Raw genomic sequence first — 26,551 nt, 5'->3', positions numbered from 1 at the left:
GCGTGCTCATTATCGTCATCGATCAGTTCTCTCTTAAAGGGATAGTTCACTTTAAAATGACAATTATGTCATCCTTTACTCACCCTAAAGTTGTTTGAAACCGAAACAGTTAACTGGAACCATTGACTTCCATAGTATTTTTTTTTTCTACTATGGAAGTCAATGGCTCCAGTAAACTGTTTGTAACTGACATTCTTCAAAATATCTTCCCTTGTGTTCAGCTGAAGAAAGAAATTCATACAGGCTTCAAACAACTTTAGGGTGAGTAAAGGATGAATTTTCATTTTAAAGTGAACTATCCCTTTAACAGTAGGTTAAGTCAGTGTGCTGTTAACTGAATAACTCCGGGATGTTGGGTTTATTTCGAGTCAGAGGGAGAGTCAGACAAGACAAAAAGTGAATAACTTTAGAAATGTGTGGATTATTGCTTACTAGAGATGTTTGGAACGGTTCAGTCAGATTTGGTGAACTGGTTCACTAAAAAGAACCGGTTCAAACGAATGATTCGTTCGTGAACCGGTCATCACTAATGTTCACATATGACAAATCAAACATGATCCTTTCTGAGTGTGTGTGGAAACAACACGAATGTACTGAAATGTACATGAATGCTGCCTGAGATCGGTAATCGAGAGTGCGCATATGTTCTCTGTGCATTAATAACGCGCTTACTGCACGACACCAAAACTGCAATCTTCAGAAACAATCACAGAATATGACAGAGCTCATGTTTTAAAGCAAAGCACACACTGAAATGAACAATTCAGTAAAAACGCGCTGAAAGTCTCTATTCTTTCTGAGGTGTCTGATGTAGCCTAATCAGCCTGGCCTTCCTTATTAGCACTGTTACACTAACCCACTGAACACTTTCCCAGAGTTTAATGGCTTGAAGTCCCAGTGAACCGGAAGTAGCGAGTGAGTTTTCTTCAGTGCTGAGACATATTTTCCAAGTATCCAAATATACATATTAGGTCCCAGTATTTAAATGAAACTAAAAGTTCAATTCAATAAAAACTACTATATAATATATATATATATATATATATATATATATATATATATATATATATATATATATATATATATATATATATATATATATATATATATATATATATATATATATATATATATATATATATATATATATATATATTATAACATAAAATAAAATAAATACAATAAAATGAAATTCAAATGAAAACTATTAAATTAAATAATTTAATTAAATAAAATACATTAAATAAAAACTACAAAATAATAATATTAAACCTAAAATATATAAAAATAAAATTAATTAAAAAAAATTAAAAAAGTTCAAACATAATAAAAAAAAAAACAAGGACAATACGGACAAAACAGTGTATATTAGCATGACTAGAAATGTGACCAGTCATCATCCAGCACTGAACAAACAAACAAACAAATAAACAACAAACAATCAAACAAATAAATAAATAAATAAATAAATTACAGACGGCCATGATGCAACAATCTAACATGTTGAAGTTTATCCTGTAGTCTACAATACATCAGCAACAAAACATGTGACCTTGGTCTTACCTCTGGCTGTATGGCTTTGAAAACAGGGGCGTCCATCAGGGTAATTTGGCTCTAAGAAACACAGAAAAGACAAAAACATAGTCACATTTTCACTGAATCTGAGAGTGAGTAATTACAGCCATGAGCTCATTTTCCAGCTCTGAGTTACGGAGTACATTATGGGAAAGGACAGAATGAATGAAAACAATACATCAAAAAATTCACCACAATGAAGGTTCAACGGGGTCCTCTAAAACTGCAGCTCCCTAACATGTCTAAATAAGACCTTCATGCATGTAAATTATGGCTAATAAACTCTCTCAAATCCCACAATCAGGCCAACTGTCCTTTGCTAAATCACTTATAACATCCTGTACATCATTCTGAGAACTTTTAAAGTTATCAATCCTCATAGACCCATGGCTCTGTCACACTGAAGGTGAACTCCAGATGCAATGGCTGTTTTGGAAATTAGCCAGGAACATTATGGGATACCCATTCAAATTCTGAGGCAGAATCACATGCATCTTCTGTGGACAAGGCAATGCCAAAGAGCGCAAAAAAAAGTTGATTATTATTATTATTATTATACTATAATATAAATAAACTTGCCTTGCCCAAACATGCTTTACATGGCACATTTCACAAAAAGAGACTGGATCATAACAGATAAAAATTACAGTAAAAGGTATTAAATAATGAAATAATTTATAATTTATTCAAAAAGATGAATGTAGTTATTAAATGTTTGTTAAATTAAAATCACATTTATTTGTATAGTGCTTTTCACAATATATATTGTCTCAAAGCAACTTTACATAATGTGCATGCATCTGCATTACAATTTTTTTTTTTTTATGTTTAAAAATGTCATTAAAAATAGATTTTTTTTAAAAATCCAGTATTTCTGGATTATAAGGCCTCACATGGCTAAACAGAACTTTAGGCTTTTATTAACCCCCTGGAGCCGTATGGATTACTTTTGTAATGGATGGGTGCACTTTTTGGGGTTTCAAAATCTCGGGTACCATTCACTGCCATTATAAAGCTTAGAGAGCCAGAATGTTTTTAATATAACTCATATTAAACACAGTCTGAAAAAAAGAAAGTCATATAAACCTAGGATGGCTTGAGGGTGAGTAAATCATGGGATCATTTACATTTTTAGGTAAACTAACCCTTTAACATTTAAATTTGTCTTGTTGTTTTGCCTGATCTAACATCTGAAAAGTGCCCCAAACCCCTAGCCTGACAAGCCAGAGCCACATCAAGATGTTTGGTCTGGAAACTCACCATTGACAGCTCAATCTGAGGGGCGGATAAACGGTCGTCTTTCAAACTCCCTCTGCACGCGATAGGATAGCGCTACAACCAACCAGAGCAACGAAGGTGAAGCAGAGCTAGTTGACAGATTAAACATTCGCCGTATCCGGTCGGCTAAACTCCGAACACATCTTCCCTTTTTAAGAATGACTTCAGTGCCGTTCTTTGTTCTTTTCTCAGAGAAAAGCTTAACTCCAAGTCTTCCAGAGTCGCGGTCAAAGCTGATTCGAAAGACCGCCGTTCGCCAGCTTCTGTGTTTACTAGTAGCACACAAACGCAACTCTGCCATCATTATGTTAAGCCCCGCCCACCGACTCTATACACGATGTGATTGGCCTGACCAGAGTTTGGTTTTTACAGCTCAGAAGTGTATTGAGAGTTGCTAGACGACACTCGTGGCAGGTTAGATTTGCTGCTGCTAGGGTGCGTCTAGATTTCTAGGCTACCAAACCCAATCAAACCAGCCAAAAGAGCAGTTTGACCCGCTCAGGAGATCAGCTAAGATTGGTAAAAACATGCTTCCTTGGTGAACTACACCGAGGATGACAGTGAGCGCTGACTTTTTCAACAACCTTTGTTCCTGAAGTATCCTCTCTCATGGTCTCCAGAAGGATGCTGAGCATTGTTGCTCATGAGGCCGCGTCTCAGTACCCTAGCGCTAGGTGGAAAGGTTTTGGAACAAAGCTATTGACCAGGAAAGCTACTAATGAGACTCAGGGAGCTGCATCATTACAGGACAAGACAAATGACGTCCAACGAAAGGCCGTCTCAGTTTTCCACCAGAGAAAGCATCAGTTTTACTCACCGCAAACTCCTCTGGCGTCACTTTCAGCACATCAAACACGACGGCATCGTAGCTCTTTGCATAGTCAGCGCTCGGGCCGTCCACAGACACAGAGCTGTCACTTCCCTGAATAATATGAGAAACAAGCAATATTACAAAGAGAGAAAACAATGACTGTTCAAAGACAAATTAAAGACAACTAGAAATCAAAACTGACCACAATTACAGTCTTCTAAATGTTCCTGTTTTTATTTTACTTTATTTTACGTGACCGCACATTATCCCGTATTTGTTCTGGTGCGGCTCTCATGTATTGACCATCAGCCGACGCAGAACAGATCAAAATCAGCACAGTTCTTTCCACGGAAAAGCAAAGTTGCCGGGCTAGTGTGAGGTTTTTTTTAATGGCAGACGTGGTGCATGTTTCTCACGGGACGTCTGCCAGCGCTGGAAAAAGCGTGAAAGTTCTTGGAGCTTGATTGAAACAATCTTTGATCTGATGATAACACCATCTGAATGAGGACACGTCAACTTGTCGAATGTCTAATGTTTTTATGTACTGGATACATACATGTCCAAAAATGTGTTGATTTTATGAGACTTTGAAGTTACAGAACCGTTTAAGCGCCATGGTAGGAAAATGGCAATCATTCAGCAGGAAAAGTCACCCTTTTATTCAGCGAGAATGCATTGATCAAAAATGCCAGTTAAGACATTTATAAGGTTGCAAAAGATTTATTTTTACAAATGAATGCTGTCTTTTACCTTTCTATTCAACAAACAAAAGATTGAAAAAACATCTATCATGGTTTCCACAAAAATCTGATATAGTCATAAATGTTTCTTGAGCATCCTCATATCAGAATGATTTCTGAAGGATCATGTGACACTGAAGACTGAAGTCATGATGCTGAAAATTCAGCTTTGATCACAGAAATAAATTATGTTTTATAATATATTACAGTAGAAAAGTTATTTTAAATGGTAATATTATTTCACAACATTACCGTTTTATTTTTGGTCAAAGAAATGCAGCTTTTGGTGTGCATATGAGATTCTATCATAATGAGACCAAAGTTTTGAATGGTAGTGCATGTATGAACAATCGCCATCTGATATCATGGTGTCACCGCAGTACATTTGTCAGTGGAGGAACTTTTGCAACTTTTGTCCGTTTGCAGACACTGGAGGCTGGAGCTCGTGGGCTGGAGATGTAATGAGGGGTGAAGAGCGATGGCAGTGGAAATAAAGGGTCGGCGGATGCCAAAGGCTCTAGCTCATTCACACTGCCTGCCATTCAGGGTCAAACACTCATTACAGCAATGCAATGCTCCACTGCAAAGCCAAAAACTGTCCATCAGAGATCAGACACCATGAACAGGACCTGAGTAAGGACAGCAAGCACGCTGACGCAATGACAGAAACGTAATGTACGTACATTCTGTATGTACAGTATGCATCAAATCAAATGTATACAAATATTGTATAATAATATAATTTTATCAACCATCACATACAAATAATGATTATATTAGCCAAATGTTGCTGATACAGACCTGGTATTCACTTGAAGTATGCAACAACAACAACCATTTTTATTTACAATATACTTGAACATTATTATTTTAGTACCATTGAGATTGAAATCAGTTTTATTTTGAATTTCCCATTTTTATTTGAAAGCTTTTGCTGTGTTTTATCATTGTTATCAGTTATTGTTGTTTTAAATGTCTCTATATAGTTTTTATTCATTTTTAATAATATTAGTTGATTAAGTTAAACTAAATAAAAATTAGCAACGCTGAAATTAAGAAAGAATACAGTTTACAAGGTTACAAGATTTATTTCAGTTAATATTTATTTTATTTAAGGTGCACTATGCAACTTTCTTTCCACTGGAGGGCGCCTATTCAAAACAAAGGCGTAGTTTGATGACGCAAAGTGAGAGCGCAGCATCTTGGGACATGTGGTCTTCACCTCACAGCCGGTGGAAAATAGGACTCGGGCAGAAATCACGTTCATGGATGTGATTATTAACGTTACTGTAGTGTAAAGCAGAGCAGGACCGAGTGTTGTAATCCTGAGTCATCCGGCTGCTGGAGCGATTGTTAAACAAATACCCGCCTCGCGAATACCGGGACTTTTATTATGACTGGATACAGTCACTGGGCGCCTGCACTATTTTCGGTTTTCTGGTTATGATTATGAGGTAATGCAGCTCTTCATCATATTAGATACATTTTAGTGTGTTTAAAATGATGTTATGACGTTCCTCTGTGCGTTCACTTGTTCACACTGCTAAGAGTAAAGCGCTCCTGCAGAATAAAACCGAGGGTAGCGCAGATATGACGCGATTGACAGGCGACTCCCTCAGACGCTATGCTGAAACATCCCGGCATTTAGTGAAAATATCAATTTTCTCACAATTTACAAATAGTTGGAAACATTTGGGATATTGTAGATACTCAACTGAACAAAATATATAACACCGGCCTAGTGGTTTTTGGATATCTTACTGCAAAAATACTACATTGTGCACCTTTAAAGTATCACAAAAATGTTTTTTATGGTTTCAGTTTTAGTTAACAATAATAACCCTGTACATGAGTCACTCAAGAATTGAATTGTTTTAAGGAAATTAATCACATTTTCATTTAAATCACAACACAGGTCCTATCGTGTCATGCTGCTAAAATAAGGACATTTAATATCCAAAGAAGACCACTTGAACAAAGGCAATTAGTAAAAAAATATTCATCAGTTATTTAACATTTCTTTTAAAGGAGGAGTGGTTACCTCAGAGGAGGCGGAGCTAATGCTGGTGCCATCCGATAGGCCGTTTCTACGGTACATGCTGGTGAATCAGCCAATGGGGTGCAGACGCCAGGCCAACAGCGGCCCTCAGCCAGACCCCACACATGACAAATCATCCATACCTGGGGACAGACAGAGAGGAGACATAAACCAGTTATATATAGTCATGTTCATGGCATTCACAGATTTATTTCGTGGAAAATAATGCTCCTGTATTACTTTTCAAGATCATGAAGATGTTTGAAATACCATCAAATGATATCAACTGGACAATGATTATAATTACATTGACACATGTATCTTCGGTTTATCAAGAAGCATCTTAAGACACATCTTTTCCAACTGCAGCTGACCAATAAAGACTAGCACTTAACTATCCAGTTACATTTTTTGTTTGTTTGTTTGTAAAAAAAATTAAATAAATTAAATAAAAAAAATAGTTTGTGTACTGTGCTCGATTAACTAGGACTTCTTACAGCTCTTACAGGTTGTTGGCCTTGTTTCGTTGCTCTCCCCCTTTTGTAAGTCGCTTGTAAAGCGTCTCCTAAATGATTAAATGTAAATGTACTTAAGATACATTCACATAAAATATCATTAGCTTGAGTGTGTCAGGAGACTGACTCATTGTCAGCTGCAATGCATCCTGGGAGTGTGTGATAACAGATGAAGTGGGTTCAATACTTTGACTGGTGGTCTGTGCGTGCGTACGTGCGTGTGTGTCTGAGGAAAACTCTGATCCTGAACGTCTAAGGAACTCCAAAGGGACTCGGTTTGCTCTCTTTCCCAGATGGCCAGAGGAAGTCCCAGCATACCTGACTGACCGATGAGCCGCCGGGCCGGGAAAGAGCGCAACAAATAGGAAAGAATGTGACTTTTACAATGGAAATCCTCTCGGATCACTCAAAACACTTAATGGGTTTTGGGAAAGTTCTCCACACTCAGCTGGAGATCTGAAACAGCCGAGATATTATATTATATTATACTATATTATATTATATTATATTATATTATATTATATTATATTATATTATATTATATTATATTATATTATATACGGTATTTATACACACACACAATTATTTTAGAGATGCATCATCTTGTTTTTAAGGGGGTCCTAATACACAGTTAAGTAAGATAACACAAAAAACAATAACAACCGTAATTTAATCCAAATCATCAGACACACCACTACACAATTAACCCAAGATGTAAACATTTTTGCCAAACATTAATAAGTATACTCATATCATCTAACACATTTACAACAAGTTTCGAAACAACAAAATAAACAGCTTTTAAACCTATTAAATGAAGTCAAAGATCGTACATATAAAGGTAAATTATTCCAGTCTGCAGGAGCCTTACAACTGAATGCTTTCTGTCCAGAAGTTTTCTTAACTCAAGGGGTGGGGAAAAAATGAAGAATATGGAATCAAATACGGTTTCAAATAATTGGGGTAATTAAAAATGTATATATTCGTGTAACTGTATTTAAATGGGGGAAACGTGGAGGCGTTCGGTCGCTTCTAACTTGATCTCTGTTTGGTTCCATAGTGAAAGAACTGGGCTTAGTGGGCTAAGCTAAATGCTATCAGATCGTCACCGCGCGTCAGAGAGATTAAGAGCACGCACTGAGACGAGTTAAGGGAATAACAGTTTAATATAAAAAAACAGTGAAGTAACCCTTTAAGGTCAAGTAAAGCTCAAAATTCTTCTTTAAAGAAAATCAAGTTTACTGTGTTTAAGCCATTACATGTGGCCTGCTACTGAAGCCAAAGCCCTCAGAGGATCTGTGATGGCCTCTAGTGGCCTTAACATGAGTTTACGGTATGAACAAACAGAAGAAGCTCCTCGATGTAAAATCCACTGTTTTTGGTTTATTATCAATACACTGATCAAACTGCACAACAAAACTAAAATTTTTTTTTTTTTTTTTTAAAAACACATATAGAAATATAAATACACTACTGATCAAATGTTTGGGGGTGGTGAGCATAAGAATTTAATGTTACAAAAACATTTAAAAAAAAATCTTACCATCCCCAAACTGGGCTGCCTTCCTTTATTTGATTAAATTGTGAGATAGTTACTAATATTTTTTTTTTTTACTGTAATATATTAAACTGTAATTTATTCCTTTGATCAAAGCTGAATTGAGCATCATACTCCAGTCACATCATCCTTGATGAAGTCATTCTAATATGATGATTATATATGAATATTATCATTGTTGAAAACAGTTGTGCTGCTTCATACTTTCATAACCATCAGGATTTCATAATTATTTGATGACTAGAAAGTTCAAAAGGACAGCCTTAATTTGAAATATAAATCTTTAGTAAACATTTTAAAATTTCTTTACTGTCACATTTGATCAATTTATTGCATCCTTGCTGAATAAAATATGTATTTCTTAAATATTTTTAAAATATATTAAATAGTAGTGTATTTAATGCATGATCAAATCTGTTCACCAAGCACTATAAAAGCTAAGCAAAGATAAAGCAAAACAAATAATAATTTCACCAAAAGATGAATCATTTATCTCACATAAATTGATTGCTATTGTGTGCCATTCCTATCCTAAACAGCGACTACTAACAAAACCCAAAGTGAACGGTTGTAACTGTAAATGTTAATTGTTACTTACAAAGCTGTTGTAAGACTGGTCCAGACCACTAGGTGGCGCCTCACAACTACAAATGACTCAAACATGGCCTTACAGTAGCATCAACAGAAGAGATTTGTTTCAAACCATACATTTAATGTTAATATCACATCAATATTCAAATTATTTCCATATAAGTACCGCATACTGTGTGTGTGCATATTAACCTAACCTGAAAACGGTTATGTATCTATTATATTTAAATAATATAAAGGCCTACATACTACGTATATTTGTTGTGTTGTGAAACCACTAATATCTGAGACCAATAACGTCTCATTTAAAATAACTACATTCATTACAAATGACAGGATCCACATAACATTTTGAGTCAAAACTAAACTTTGAGTATATTTGCAGGTTTTAATAATAATCCCAGTTTTTCGGTGTGATTCGCCCTGACTGTGCACTTCAAACAAATGAAATAAACATGAATGAAGTATGCCATCATTTAAGACATTTTTGATTGTATAGAACCTTTTTGTCTTCTTTTAAAAAAAATGGAGTTAACCCCAGTGAACCTGTGTGTGTGTGTGGGGGGGGGGGGGGGGGGGCATGTTTTTGTGACATATGAGGACTTATATGTGTATAATGACATGGGTATTACAAGGAGAGGGTGAATTTTTTTTTAGAAAGTAAAAATGCAGAATGTTTCCTGTGATGGGAAGGCTTAGGAGCAGTGTGTGTGTGTGTGTGTGTGTGTGTGTGTGTGTGTGTAAGTGTGTGTGTGATGGGTAGGTTTAGGGGCAGGGGCAGTGTAAGGGGACAGAAAATACGGTTTGTACGGTATAAAAACCATTACGCCTATGGAATGTCCCCATATGTCACAAAAACAAATGTGTGTGTGTGTGTGTGTGTGTGTGTGTGTGTGTGTGTGTGTGTGTGTGTGTGTGTGTGTGTGTGTGTGTGTGTGTGTGTGTGTGTCCAAAGTCATCTCGATTCAGCTGAATTTGAGATGGCTCCTACGTGTAACCCGTTCAACACCACACACCCTCCGCCTCCATCACTCTAGAGCCCTCTGATTATAATCTGAAAGCGTTTCCTATAATATCTGCCAATGTAATCCCCCATGAGTCAGTGATAATACTATCTCTCACACACATCGGTGTTATACTGGATGATCAGCAGCACAGCAGTCGAGCTGTCACAGCAGCCGTCGATCCGACACCAGCCGCTTCAGACGCCATCTGGACTGAGAGCGGGTGTGAAAGCTATGAAGTGTTTCCAAGGAGACACACATTAGTTTACCTCCTGCTTTCACTTAGTCCACTCCAGTTGAGTGCGAGCCTCGTTTTTTTGTTTCAGAATACAGACTTGAAGTATGACCTTAACTTGATGGGTTTCATGAACGCCTGCCTGATCTTTAAGACCAAATTTGATCTTCAGCAAACACACCCAGTGCACTACAGAGTATAGAAAGAGACAGTACAGTATATTATAGTATATTATACCATATACATACACACATATAAACACGCATACATACATACATTTACTATATACTATACTATATTATACACTAAATTATATTGTACTTCCTACAGTATATTATATTTATAATATACTAATACTTACTATTACTATTATAGGCTATTATACCACTATACATTTACTATATATTATACTGTCTATAGTAGTATACTACAGTAAACTTTAGTATAGTATATATAGTATATAAGTAATAGTATATTATAATATAGTATACAGTAGAATAGCAAACAATAGTATAGTATAATAGTATACAGTAGTAAGTATAATATATAGTAAATATACTAGAGTATATTTAGTATACTATGGTAAATGTATAGTATATGGTATAATATAGCCTACAGTAGTAATAGTATAGTATACTGTATAGAGAATAGTATACAGTAGAATAGTAAATAATAAAATACAGTAGTAAGTACAGTATAGTGTATGTACTAATAGTGTAGTATAATATACAGTAGAAAGATACACAGGTCCTTCTAAAAAAAATAGCATAGTGATAAAGTTCATTATTTTCCATAATGTAATGATAAAAATTTAACTTTCATATAGTTTGGAGTCATTGCACACCAACTGAAATATTTCAGGTCTTTTATTGTTTTAATACTGATGATTTTGGCATACAGCTCATGAAAACCCAAAATTCCTGTCTCAAAAAATTAGCAAATCATGAAAAGGTTCTCTAAACGAGCTATTAACCTAATCATCTGAATCAACTAATTAACTCTAAACACCTGCAAAAGATTCCTGAGGCTTTTAAAAACTCCCAGCCTGGTTCATTACTCAAAACCGCAATCATGGGAAAGACTGCCGACCTGACTGCTGTCCAGAAGGCCATCATTGACACCCTCAAGCGAGAGGGTAAGACACAGGAAGAAATTTCTGAACGAATAGGCCGTTCCCAGAGTGCTGTATCAAGGCACCTCAGTGGGAAGTCTGTGAGAAGGAAAAAGTGTAGCAAAAAACGCTGCACAACGAGAAGAGGTGAGCGGACCCTGAGGAAGATTGTGGAGAAGGACCGATTCCAGACCTTGGGGGACCTGCGGAAGCAGTGGACTGAGTCTGGAGTAGAAACATCCAGAGCCACCGTGCACAGGCGTGTGCAGGAAATGGGCTACAGGTGCCGCATTCCCCAGGTCAAGACACTTTTGGGCTACAGGGAAGCAGCACTGGACTGTTGCTCAGTGGTCCAAAGTACTTTTTTCGGATGAAAGCAAATTTTGCATGTCATTCGGAAATCAAGGTGCCAGAGTCTGGAGGAAGACTGGGGAGAAGGAAATGCCAAAATGCCTGAAGTCCAGTGTCAAGTACCCACAGTCAGTGATGGTCTGGGGTGCCATGTCAGCTGCTGGTGTTGGTCCGCTGTGTTTTATCAAGAGCAGGGTCAATGCAGCTATCAGGAGATTTTGGAGCACTTCATGCTTCCATCTGCTGAAAATCTTTATGGAGATGAAGATTTGGTTTTTCAGCACGACCTGGCACCTGCTCACAGTGCCAAAACCACTGGTAAATGGTTTACTGACCATGGTATTACTGTGCTCAATTGGCCTGCCAACTCTCCTGACCTGATGAACCCCATAGAGAATCTGTGGGATATTGTGAAGAGAAAGTTGAGAGACGCGAGACCCAACACTCTGGATGAGCTTAAGGCCGCTATCGAAGCATCCTGGGCCTCCAGAACACCTCAGCAGTACCACAGGCTGATCGCCTCCATGCCACGCCGCTCTGAAGCAGTCATTTCTGCAAAAGGATTCCCCACCAAGTATTGAGTGCATAACTGAACATAATTATTTGAAGGTTGACTTTTTTTGTTATTTAAAACAATTTTATTTTATTGGTCGGATGAAATATGCTAATTTTTTGAGATTTTGGGTTTTCATGAGCTTTATGCCAAAATCATCAGTATTAAAACAAAAAAATACCTGAAATATTTCAGTTGGTGTGTAATGAATCTAAAATATATGAAAGTTAAATTTTTATCATTACATTAGGGAAAATAATGAACTGTATCACAATATGCTAATTTTTTGAGAAGGACCTGTGTGTGTATATATATATGGTATAATATACAGTAGGGATGTCAACGATTAATCGATGATCGATTAATTGTCGATAAGACATTTGATCGATAAGACTTATCGATCATCGATTAAGCAGGGTCATGCGCGTGCATGCGGCTCAACCGCAAAACGCTAGGAAAAATGATGCGAGCGTGCCCCGAGTTCTATTTGGGACCATTTTACAGCTGGAGTTACACCTTCATCATGACTGCAAGTTTGCATGTGCATTCGAAGCCTTTTGTTTTGTGTAAATGTAAGTTGTAATATTGTGTTTCTTTTGTGCAGGCCTATCTATAGCTGATTTATATCATAAGGATGCATTTGGTTAATAATTAACGTTAGAGGCGAGCGGTAGTCAAAGCGTGGCGGTGATCAGCTTCAGCGTGCAGCTCCAACAGCAATGCACAGCTAATAATGACTATGATTGGGACTGTCATATTATTACACAACATTAATGAGAACACTATTGTAACAAAACATTGTGATTGTTAATTATTTGGGTTTATTTGCCGTGTGTTTCGTTGCGTTGATCCAGGAAGAGCTCGTGCACAATATGAGTCACGCATTCTGACTCGCGCATGTAACTTCAAGTTCATTTCTGCATTCGCATCAGATTGTGCTGACTGAAGTAATTTGTAATATTACATTTATTTTGTAACGTTATATATGTGATCAATCATATAGGATGCGTTTCTTTTAGCGAAATAAAACGCACTAGCAAATGGCTTCAGTCAGTGATGGCTACCGGTTTTCATTCAGTGCTTCGGCTTTAGCGCATACAGAGCAATGCATAATAACTATGATTGGGATCGTCATATTACATAACATGAATGAGAACATTGTTTTAATAAATGGATGTAAAGTCATTGGGTTTAGGTGCCGTGTTCAGAGCGTTGTTCCAGCGCGTCTCCAATTCTGAATATGAATATCAGCAACTCAATTCAAGTTCACTTGTGCATTCGCATCATTTTGTGAAGATATATAATTTGTAATATTTTGGTGACTTTATATAAATCTGATTAATCTCATATAGGAAGCTTTTTGTTGAGTTAAATAATGTGCTAACAAAGAGCTTCAGTGTAACTTACCAGTGTTGATTCAGCGCATCAGCTTCAGCTCGCGCAGTTCAAACAACGCACGACTAATAATAACTATGATTGGGACAGCCACATTACATAACATTAATGAAAACAATATTTTAATAAATCGTTTTGAATTAATTGGGTTTAGGTGACGTTTCAGCACGTTGTTCTTGGAAGTGCGTCCACACATTTTGAATAACAGATCTGAGGCGGCGTTCGTGTTGTATTACAGGTTATATTTGGTTATTAAATAAGTCATTTAATTACATTATAAATAACATCGACTAATTAACAATCCCATAGCCCTTTGTTTAGATTAAAAAAATAAAAAATTCTCATTCATTTGGTGAAGAACAAATGAAGCAGTTTTGAGCAGCATTGCACATGCTGTCGGCTATAAGCCACTGCTGTAGACGCATATTTCAGTATTATGGTTAACGATTAATCGATTAATTGATCGTTAATTTAAACGACGATCGATCATGGGAATTTGTGAAAATTGACATCCCTAATATACAGTAATATACATCATGTTTACAGACTTTGTAATTTTCCACAGAAATTATAATTTAAGAAACATTGAACATTTTTATTTGTGTGTGGTATAGTAATGTATAGTATAGTATGGTGTAATACTACACTACACTAGTAACTATATTATTGTATACTACATAAGTATAGTATACAGTACAGTATTGTATGGTATATATGGCAGGACAGTATTACTCAACATCAAAGGAGTGTTTCTTCACTTATGTGTCTCAGAGGTAGATTTTTGTTAAAACGAATAGATTTCTTCTGTACTTTTACTTCTATACTTCAATACTTTTTGAGTCACAAATACTAAGAAATATAAAATTCTTTAAACTAAATAAAACCCTATTTTAGACCAACAAAATTATCGAAACGTTTCCCAATTAGACAAGCTCAGATGTCTGAATAAAGAATTGAACAATATTGCTAAAATATTAAGGGTTTGAGATCTTGGCATGCACTGCAGCATGAATAAATGGGGCAGTTACTGTCTGTTTGCTGACTTTTGTCAATTTTTATGTAGACTTGAACTGTCCAGTCCAGTCACAGTGAGGTAAAAGGTGACATTAAGTGATGGATTCAGGGTCCGGATCAGGTATTACAGAGCAGCGAACAGCAACAAGGAGCTATTTTTCAATATAGAAGACTGAGACACACACCCTGTTCATTGGATATTATTAGTCATGCTCTTTGTCTTCCATCTCACTGATCTCAGCCCTTATTTGTCACCTTTAATCTCTTTAATTATCCCTCATCTCTAAAGAAGCTGAGATGGTGTAATTATACGGCTCAATCTGCAGCGCTATTAAACACTCTCCAGGATCTGTCCTCACAGCCCCTGAAATAGAGCCGCTGAGAGAAGAAAAGACAAACAGAAGAACTACAGCCATGGTCTGCTCCAGGATTCAGTAATATAGGTATTTTGTCCCATATACTGAGGGTGCTGTAAGGGATTTAGAGTAGCATGCAATAAATAAATAAAAATCGCATGACCTGTGAAAGCCATTGAAAGATATGATGGCTGAAGGCAATTAAATGTTTCTTTGTTATTTTTGAAAAAAAAAAAATAATAATAATTATTAAAAAATTATTCAAACTTTTCTGAAGAGACATTTCATTTGATGAACAGATTTAATTTAGGCTTTTAATCATACAACAATAATCAGCGAACATTAACAGAAGCTCAAACGTGCTGAAAATGAACCTCATTGGTTCTCACTGAAGCTGAAACGTGCTGAAAATGAACCTCATTGGTTCTCACTGAAGCTCAAATGTGATGTGTAACACGAGAATGAACCTCATTGGTTCTCGCTGAAGCTCAAACGTGATGCGTAACACGAGAATGAACCTCATTGGTTCTCGCTGAAGCTCAAACGTGATGCGTAACACGAGAATGAACCTCATTGGTTCTCGCTGAAGCTCAAACGTGCTGCGTAACACGAGAATGAACCTCATTGGTTCTCGCTGAAGCTCAAACGTGATGCGTAACACGAGAATGAACCTCATTGGTTCCCGCTGAAGCTCAAACGTGATGCGTAACACAAGAATGAACCTCATTGGTTCTCGCTGAAGCTCAAACGTGATGTGTAACACAAGAATGAACCTCATTGGTTCTCGCTGAAGCTCAAACGTGATGCGTAACACGAGAATGAACCTCATTGGTTCTCGCTGAAGCTCAAACGTGATGCATAACACGAGAATGAACCTCATTGGTTCTCGCTGAAGCTCAAACGTGATGCGTTACACGAGAATGAACCTCATTGGCTCTCGCTGAAGCTGCTGCGTAACACGAGAATGAACCTCATTGGCTCTCGCTGAAGCTGCAGCGTAACGTACACAAATGGAATAAAAAGCCTAAATTTAATTATTTCCAGATTCAGTCTTTGCAAATGATGCTTTAAATCTTTTGACGAACTAAAAGAAGTACATTAAAATTAAATATATTTGAAATTAAATATGTAGATTGTACTGAATATCAGCTTGCTTATTTTACTCAAGATAAGGATTTATAACTCCACGTCATGCAAACAAGTCGGGAGCTGTCGTTTCAGCCACACAACTTTACTGTTTGCGAATGTTCGTCGGAACGATGGTTTCGGGAAACACAGATCATTGAACTATGCTGATGATGACGACGAAACTTGTGATCAGAGTTGACTAACGATGCTTTTGGAAAACACACCGTATGTCTCTTGTGAAGCTGACAAAAGTTCATTCTCACAGCTGACTAGTGAAAAACCCTGCAGACGACAGTGCAGGAGTTTCCTGCCTTCTGCAGCTCATCAGAATGAAACTGACATTTATGACGCAGGATGTAGATGTAGAGCAGTGATATTAAAGCAGCACAAACAGGCCAGGTGTCCGAATGTGTTTACATGACAGTGTGTGATACAATAACATTAACATATGACCGTCCATATTTACATCACATTCATCCACCCTGTTTGTTATTTTCCCCATAAATCTGTCACAGTTTCTCAAAGTGAGCCTTTTAGGAATGTGCTTCAAAGACATCACATTGGAACAGACCCCGCCCACACCTGGCATGGACCCCGTCCGATTAGCATAGCTCCGCCCCTCAGTGAGCGATATACAGTCCACCATGTTTATCTCCTCGCCAGAGCATTCAAGTAAGAAATGTTTTCTTATTAAAGCCACTAAAGTTATTCAGTCAGGAGCGGCGAGTTATTTTCTGTTCTTTGATTGTTTGACTCATATTAACAGTAGTAGCTACTGTATATTACACTGTGTTCACTTTAATACACAGATCTAATATACACATGGCATTTCTTTCCCTGCTGTTTGCATTCACAGACTTAAAGGGTTACTTCACTGCCTTTTCATATTAAACTATGCTATTCCCTTAACTTAAACGAGTTGATTCATTCCTCTCTCGTCTCAGTGCTTGCACTTAATCTCTCTGACGCGCGGTGACGATCTGATAGCATTTAGCTTAGCCCCCTAAGCCCAGTTCATTCACTATGGTACCAAACAGAGATCAAGTTATAACATTAAGGCTATCATGGTTTCCACAACATTTTTAAGCAGCACAACTGTTTTCAACACAGATAATAATCAAAAATGTTTCTTGATTATGAAATCCTCATCTGGGAATGATTAGTGAAGGATCATGTGACACTAAAGACTGGAGTAATGATGATAAATTCAGGTTTGATCACAGGAATAAATTACTATATATTCACATAGGAAAAAGGCTGTTTTAATTTGTAATAATATTACATTAACATTAAAAAAGCTGCATTATTCATATGATACTTTATTGTCAATAAATAGCCTACATTGAGATGGCTTGAAAAACACACATAAAGCATATATATTGTCGCAATCGTCTGATTGTTGTCGTCACGTTTCATCACTCATAACGATTGTTTTCCTTCAGCTGCAGCTCCATCGTGACTAGGTATTACGAATCCACTTTTGGACTTTCTGTGAGAGCGCCTTCTCATATTAAGATTCTGAAAAAATTACAGGACATGCATAGATAATTTTTTGTCTCTGAATTTAAATCTTGATGTATTCACATTGGTTTCTATGTAAATACCAGTAGAGCGTGTAGAGCGTGGCGCCAGTAGAGCGTGGCGCTAGCAACGCCAAGGTCATGGGTTCGATTCCCAGGGAAAGCAAGAACTGACAAAATGTAAAATGTGTACCTTGAATGCAACGTAAGTCGCTTTGGATAAAAGCGTCTGCCAAATGCATAAATGTAAATGTAAATGTAAAATAAACTTGCCCCTGACCTCAAGAAGCACGCTATCAACCGAGATTAAAGAAGGCTGTCTTTAGCGTCCCTGTTAACTTGCCGAAACTTGGACGAAAATACATTTCATTAAAAGTGAGGGGGACCCCGTGTCCCCCGCGTAATCTACGCCCATATGTCCTATATATTATGATCATTTATACAGGAGCATTGACACAATGGGATAAAACATGTTTGCTTTGAGTTGAGCAGGCAGGATTATTAGCTGATGCTGAATGACCAAATACTGATATACTGGTCAATCGATCACTAATCAATTACTAGTAGCCAAATACAAAGAAACCTAAAGAGAACTGAGGGGATTAGGACAGCAATCACTATTTGACACCACACAGGCCCAGAGACAATAGGGGGAAAAAACACAGACCCTCAATGGTGATATTTACAGAAGCTCTTGCTGAACTGATGTTTGAATTTTTTATCCCAGGGATCATACTTGGCAACAGACCTCTCGTTTCTCATCCCTCCCACTATCTTGGGCTCCAAGGGACCATCGTCATGGCAACAGCAAACCACTTGGAATGTGGGCCGGCTGGCTGCTGCTGCAAGTTTCTGAATGGGTTTTGACTGTTGCCGGTGGAAACTGAACCCTGAACACAGCAGGGTGCACTGAAAGCAGGGATACTTTTATAGATGTCATGCTTGGAGAAAGTTTTATAGTAGTCTCCCTCAAATTATATAATTCAGGGAAAATGTGCAGTCAGGTGGTCATTATCGAAAACCTGAAAGGGTGGTCAGAGCCCTGACAGAGCAGAGCTGTTTTGTGTCACGCTCAAGTGGTTTATTTTGTGATGATCACTGCCTGACTGAACATTATCCCATTATTACACAGCTAGCAGAGATGCAAGATTAATCATTAAAAGATTGCGATCTCAAGTCAAAAACCCACCCTTTAATAGGCTCAGTCTATTAAAACTTTGACAAATACGATCACAGTGAACAGTCAGATCTGCGTTCTGACCCAGATAGAGCAGTTGTCATGTATAGGTATTAAACAGCTTCTCTATTCAACCACACACTATCATTATTTCGCAGAAGTACTGGGATAAAAGTTTATAGTTTAGATATAAACATTGATGTCTATAGTAGTGATCAAAATAAAGTACATCACATTTTGAAAGTAACTTGACGCTTTAAATAACGATTGTCTCAACATTGTTAAACCAGTAGGTGGCGACAAGTGACTGTTTAAAAATGCATTTATCATTGAATCATTTAAAGGTGCAACTTTCCATTCCATTCTAAACAAATGCGTAGTTTGATGACGCCAAGTGTGAGCGCAGTATCTTGGGACATGTGGTCTTCACCTCACAGCCGGTGGAAAATAGGCAGAAATCATGTTCATGGATGTGATTATTAATGTTACTGTAGTGTAAAGCAGAGCAGGACCGAGTGTTGAGGAGCTGAGCACAGCCGCTGGAGCGATTGGTTATTAACGTTACTGTAGTGTAAAGCAGAGCAGGAGCGAGTGTTGAGGAGCTGAGCACGGCTGCTGGAGCGATTGTTACACACACGGCTCGCGAACACCGGGACTTTTATTATGGCAGGACACATTCACTGGGCGCCTGCACAATATCCGCATTTCCAGTCAATGGTATGAGGTGATGCAGCTCTGTTTAACATACTAGATACATTTAAGTGTGTTTAAAATGATGTTATAATGTTACTCGTGCGTTTACTCTCCGCTGCTGTGACTTGTTCACACTGCTAAGAGTAAAGCGCTTCTGCAGAATAAAGCCGAGGGTAACACAGATATGACGCAATTGACAGGTAACTTCCTCAGACGCTATGCTGAAACGTCCCGGTTCATTGTTTAAAATATCAATTTTCTCAGAATTTACAAATAGTTGGAAACATTTGGGATGTTGTAGATACTCAACTGAACTAAATATATAACACTGGCCTAGTCGTTTTTGGATATTTTACTGCAAAAATACTACATTGTGCACCTTTAATCAAGAGATCTGTTTAAAAACTAAAATCTTTATGAGTGAGTCATTGAATCATTCGTTCTAGGGATGTTCAATCATGTTTGTCTGTGCCTCCAATCCGATATGAGTCACTGAATATTGAGTATCTGCCAACATTGAGTCACAAGCCAACACTTGTACCTCCCTAGTGTTTGGTGCACACTTCAAGGAATTAAAATCAATCAAATCATATGGATGGATGCATGTATGGGTGGATAAATGGATGGATGAATGCATGGTTGAAAGCATGCATGGAAGGATGCGTCTGTGGGTGGATGGATGGATTACATGTTATTTTGTTTAGATGTCTGTTCAGAATTGTGATTTCAATTTTATATATACATATACATACTGGTATATATATTAAAAAAGTGATTCATCAATTTATCCAGAGTTGGGTAGCTCTAACAGCTTAGAAATAATAATCTGTTGTTGCCTTAAATTAAGAAAATGATTTCAGTTATTTTTTTTTGTAAAATTAAAAAAAAGAAAAATGTTATGAATTGTTATAAGCTTTTTTTTTTTTTACAATAACAAATTAAAATTAAATTGAAACTATAAAAGCCAATTCAAAATAAATACTAAACAAGGCAAATACTTTAATCGTATTTAAATAATACTAAAATAACACTTCATGTTTGTCTGTCCAGCATGTTTTTCCAAATCTGCATCATTCGGTAGGGATAAGCATTTGTGGTCATTCTAACTGCTGATTAAGTGATAGGTCACACCCAAAATTGTCATAACCATCACAAAATTAAAGCGCAGGTGTGAAACAGTTAAGATCTGTAAAAATAATAATAATAATCCCCCTTGGCTTATCAAATGTGTGGAGCAATGAGGGAGTCAGATTCCAGCAGCAGACTTGCCCTCAGATGCTCCGCAGAGCTTATCTGAGATTCAATCCATGACATCACTGCAGCACACAAACACACTCAGCATTTCTGACGGATCAGTGTCATATAACACGCCAGATCAACCATCAAGAGAGTCAGCGGGGAAAAGAGGAGAACAGTGATGAGAAAAAAAGAGAAAGAGAAAGATGATTGTTACACTCAATGGACAGGACAGCGTAACTTCATTACAGCGAGTGATGAAAAACCTGGAGTAACACGAAAATACAAAGCAGGACATGTTCAAAAACAAGCCAATGCAAGGATATATATTATATATTACCCCCTTGGTTTGAAGACGCCAAATGTGAGCGCAGCATCTTGGGACATGTGATGCAATTGACAGGCGACTCCCTCAGACGCTATGCTGACACAATTTACAAATAGTTGGAAACATTTGGGATATTGTAGATACTCAACTGAACAAAATATATTACACCAGCCTAGTGGTTTTTGGATATTTTTACTGCAAAAATACTACATAGTGCACCTTTAATGTTCATGCTGTATTGTACAGTGTTACAATCATTTAAAATGACTCCTAGATGATGATGATGATATTAAAAGGCAGGCAGCAACAGGGCTGCTGTGATAACCAGAATAGCAGAATGGACCAGGTGGTCACATCTCAAATATCTGCACCCCAACACATACTCACTCCAACACAAATACAGCCATGGGAAGAGATAACTGAGTCAGAATCTAATATTTCACACACTTCGATCTGTGCTTTGATAACAGATGCTGTGTATTTTTTTAAAACTGTGTGGCCCAGAGGGCGAGAACTAAATCTAAACTGGCTCCCCTTTGAGCTGACGTCTGTAACACCTAAAAATAGGCCGCACAGCTGTCCAAAGAGCAAAAATAAACAGACAAATATCAATTGAACAGAAAGACGCACAGTCAAACAGCCAATAGTTGGCCCGGTTAAACCTACCACTCGACCAATAGCTGTTATTAAATGGCCAAAACAAATACAGATATGTAGATATTTGAAGATAAATTAATACTATACACAAACTTTTTTTTTGCCCCTATTTTTCATGAGCTGAACTCAAAGATCTAATACTTTTTCTATGAACACAAAAGGCCTATTTCTCTCAAACATTGTTCACAAATCAATCTGTGGGATTTCAAGATGCTGATTAGATGGCATGATTATTGCACAGGTGTGCCTTAAGCTGGCCACAGTAAAAGGCCAGTCTAAAATTTGCAGTTTTATCTTACAGCACAATGGCCTTTTATTGTGGCCAGCCTAAGGCACACCTGTGCAATAATCATGCCGTCTAATCAGCATCTTGATATGCCACACCTGTGAGGTGGATAAATTATTTCTGCAAAGCAGGAAGCGCTCACTAACTCAGATTTGGGAACAATATGTGAAAGACATTTTGGACAATTTCATGCTCCCAACTTTGTGGGAACAGTTTGGGGATGGTCCCTTCCTTTTCCAACATGACTGCGCACCAGTGCAGCGTCGGTCCATAAAGACATGGATTGAGTGAGTTTGGTGTGGAGGAACTTGACTGGCCTCGACCCGATAGATCACCTTTGGGATGAATTAGAGCGGAGACTGAGAGCCAGGCCTTCTCATCCAAAATCAGTGCCTGACCTCACAAATGAGCTTCTAGAAGAATGATCAAACATTCCCATAAACACTCCCCTAAACCTTGTGGAAAGCCTTCCCAGAAGAGCTGAAGCTGTTATAGCTGCAAAGGGTGAGACGACTCCATTTTAAACCCTACAGATTAAGAATGGGATGGCATTAAAGTTCAGGTGCATGTAAAGGCAGATGTCCAAAAACTTTGCCAATATAGTGGATACCGGTAGGATATACCAATATATTTAAAGTATGTAATGGATTATTTCTTTCAAAAAGTCAAAAATGTACTTTTGTTTTTGTAATCAAGCTCTCAAATTATAAACAATTTTGGATTTTGATTTATCGGCTAATATATCAGTTATCATCTTTCAAATATAAAGAATTATTGGTTATTTGTATAGGGCAAAATTTTAATATCAGTGCAATGCATCCATAATTTAAAGCTTTGTAATACAGAAGAATATTGCATAATGGCTTGCTTTCCACATATGAAAAGATATCTAAAGAGAAATGACAACTCCATTAGGCTCATGTTTTGGCCTGAGTCCAGACTTGAACCCGTTAGTGAATATTTGGTCTCACAAAAAACTCACGAACCTGGAGACTTTTTTGTTGTGGTATTACAACATAAACAAGAAAACGTCATATATATTTATATAGTTTTCTTGTTTATGTTGTAATACCACAACAAAAAAGTCTCCAGGTTCAATTCTGTGATAGTCTTATATTTTATTTTAAAAATATATATTATAAAGAAAATACTTTTATTTGAAAATAATTTTCATTTTTGTATATACTGGTAACATGTACTAAAGGTCACATTTAAAAATAAACACTTTCTGGATTAACAAAATTAAACTGTCTATAAATAATAATTATTTAATAAATGGTCTTATATTCAGAACAATATGGTATAGTAATAATTGTTTATATTTAAATGTAAAGAAAAATTAGAAGCATCTGAAGCACATAGAGAAGCTACGGAGGCCGACACAGGACAAAGATGTCGTCGTCTGAGCCAGCAGAGTGTAGCTAGTGCTCTGTAGAGCAGTTTGTCCCTTAAGGGCTACTGTAGAAAAATGGCAGCACAAAATTATGATTTCAGTGTTTGGAGACCTGCGGTGTGTGTAGATCGAAATGGCTCATTCTTTAAAAAAAAAAAAACATAACTGTTCATTATGCAAGGTCTTTATACAACACTGAAAACATAGTAATGTATATTATATTGCATTTCTGTCAACAGATGCTTATAAATATTACACACTGCACCATATCAATATATATTTTAACTCAATTCAATTCTAAAACAAACAAACTACCATTTCTGTGAATCGGTCACAATTATAATCCCCGGCTGATATCCATCTATCGCTATTTAAAAGCAGAACTCAGATAGAGACGTCACTGCACAGGAGCCCATGTCCTAATTTCTCGCCTCACTGTACACAATAACAGATCTTTGGGCAAGAGCTTCTATACATTATCTTTAATTAATCAAGTTCTTGGAAACAAGACTGCCCCCCTCATTCAATGTGCTTTCAACAGGAAGCTGTAAGATAACACAGTTCTTGATCACTGATCTCTGAATCACTCGTCACATTATGCATGTCAATGTTTTTGTAAGCATTAATTTGACAGCATGTGTTTAGCCCTGGCTCAGGCTGATCAGACTGGAGGAGTCTTATATATTAGGCCTAGTATTACTGTACTTTACTGTATAATTAATGCCACTGAAACTGTCTGTTCGTTATATTAAACTAACAATTTCAGGAAGAGTCATGATTCTTCAACACAGTCACACACTACTATCACATACCAGCCTCATCAGTGACACTGAATGACTGTTTATTCAGACAGTTTGTGGTTTGTACTATAAGCAGAAGATGGTCAGACTGGATTTCAGGGACTTACATAATGAAGCAAAATATCAACAAACAAACTCACACTTCCTCCTCAAGTTCCAAGCGGTTTTACAGACGAATGTTTACTTATTAAAACTACACTTCTGAGTTATCCTTGTTCTGTAAAATGCACGTCTGTATGATATACCTTTTGAAGGAATTTTCAGCCACACGCACACACACACACACACGCACACTACACACACTACCATTTTTTTTTAAAGTTTGTGGTCGGGAAGATTTTTTGTCTCTTATGCTCACTAAGGCTGCATTTATTTGATCAAAACCATAAAACAGTAATATTATAAAATAAATACATTTCAACATTTTGAATGACATGAACTATTAAAAAAGGATTGCCTTATGCTTCATACACTTTGCATTTACAAAGATAAAAAAATAAACTGAAATAAACAACAACAACAGGGAAACAAAAAGATGCATAGCATGTAAAACATCTGTTCATAAAGCAAAAAGCATATTTACACTGTCTGAACATTTCCCTATCCTCTATAGTGCACTATGTGCCATTCACCAGCCTGGATGCCTGCCAAACTTAGCCCGCCCACAACATTTTTAGGTCGGGCGGTTCGGCCTCGAGCCATAGAGGAGTAATTATATAGTTATTATATTATACAGTTTCTGTTTGGACCAATGAGATCATCAGGGCGGGCTTTAGATGATGACGGACAGATGATCAACAGTAACGTAATCATCACGTCATCAAAGGGGCTTGGATTATATTTGTTCGAATCCTAAACAGAGAGCTTGTTTGTATCTGCATTCACCATCACAATTTCTCTCAAAAATGATGATCATGTTGGGTACGTACTCTGTGTATCATTAAATTATTTTATTTTTTTACAACACCTGCAAAGATTGTTTATTCCAGCGTGCGCGTGCAGACAGGGTTGCCAAGTTTTTACAACAAAACCCGCCAACTACTAGCCCTAAACATTAGCTTCTCGGGGGGTTCTCCGGGGAAACAATGGTGTTTGGGGGGTAAAATGTGTGTTATTTTGGCAAGGTTGCCTCATTGGTCTATATATCACATAATAGTCGCTTAAACCCGTGGACATAGAAAACAACCCGCGGAAAAAAACGTGGATTGGCAACACAGTGCAGTTGAGCTCTGTTGACGTCGCTTCGTTGCTCTGATTGGTTGTAGGTCTGTCCAATTGAGGTCTTTCCTGGTTCAGTTGAAACACGCCCCATAATCACAGCCCAATGGGGCATCAGACTCATATTCTGACTAGAATTGAGTATGACCACGTCAGGCTACCATTCACATGTAGAAAATAGTAAATGTGTGAACAAGTGACCGATTTCAGCTGCAGCTCCTATTTATAATGTGGGCGGGGCTTCAGATTCTAGAGAGCATTTGATTGCACAGAAAATCTGATGAGAAGCTGAAGTGCTAAGGGACATCAAAATGTATCACATTGGCCGAAGTGAGAGACTAAAGGGTCCTGCACACTGCGATTTTTCAAAATCCTTTGCGAATGTTGCTTGTCTGTACGAACATGATCCCCTCTGTAAGCCATGTCACACTGTAAGATCTCAGTTGGCATTAATGTCAGACTGTACGATAGTCAAGGCGCGCTAAAGACGGATGCACGCAAGAAAACTTGTCCAGAGTTTTATATCATCAATGAATGACGTGCTCGGTGACATTACACGCAGGACTGAAATGGCGGCTATAAAGAAATCTCTAGCTCTCGTTTTTCATAGTTTATCTTGAAAAACCGAGATATTTGACAGTAGGACACTGCAGAAGTCACACTGCAGGATTGTGCACCAAATCTTCTGACACTGCCAGAATTTCGTCTGGAGGTAAAATTTGATCGTAGCGCTCATTAATCGGCTGCCAGTAAACATGTCAAACTAAAAATCAAAGACGTCAGATTTTAGCCTAGGATCAGAGGAATCTTTTAGGATTTGCAAAATTTGTCTCAGACGGCCAAATCGTGGGCAAAAATCGCAGTGTGCGCACCCGGCTTAAGGCCCAACCTCAATTCTATGTTATACCCCTTCGCCTACCCCTACCCCTATGCCTACCTCTTCCCCTTGCCCCTTGAAAAGTGGTGCTATATCTAACAGAAATCAGGCGC

At 37.4% G+C, this 26,551-nt stretch overlaps 1 protein-coding gene across 2 annotated transcripts in view; it reads right to left on the bottom strand.

Annotated features, from left to right (window-relative positions):
- LOC137071539 (ras-specific guanine nucleotide-releasing factor RalGPS1) overlaps nucleotides 1-26,551 on the bottom strand; it is a 170,741-nt gene that overhangs the window by 134,649 nt on the left and 9,541 nt on the right. For both annotated transcript variants that reach the window (XM_067439646.1, XM_067439647.1), the window contains exons 2-4: nucleotides 6,446-6,585; nucleotides 3,671-3,775; nucleotides 1,564-1,614 (exon numbers count right to left, since the gene is read on the bottom strand). In XM_067439646.1, the coding sequence (XP_067295747.1) occupies nucleotides 1,564-1,614; nucleotides 3,671-3,775; nucleotides 6,446-6,502 (213 nt within the window). In that variant the 5' untranslated portion in view covers nucleotides 6,503-6,585. The remainder of the gene's footprint in view (nucleotides 1-1,563; nucleotides 1,615-3,670; nucleotides 3,776-6,445; nucleotides 6,586-26,551) is intronic.

The sequence above is a fragment of the Pseudorasbora parva genome, chromosome 3 (assembly GCF_024679245.1).
Source record: "Pseudorasbora parva isolate DD20220531a chromosome 3, ASM2467924v1, whole genome shotgun sequence".
In the NCBI taxonomy this organism is placed as follows: Eukaryota; Metazoa; Chordata; class Actinopteri; order Cypriniformes; family Gobionidae; genus Pseudorasbora; species Pseudorasbora parva.
The sequence above is the reverse complement of the archived record's forward strand: the minus strand, read 5'-3'. Positions and strand labels throughout refer to the sequence as shown.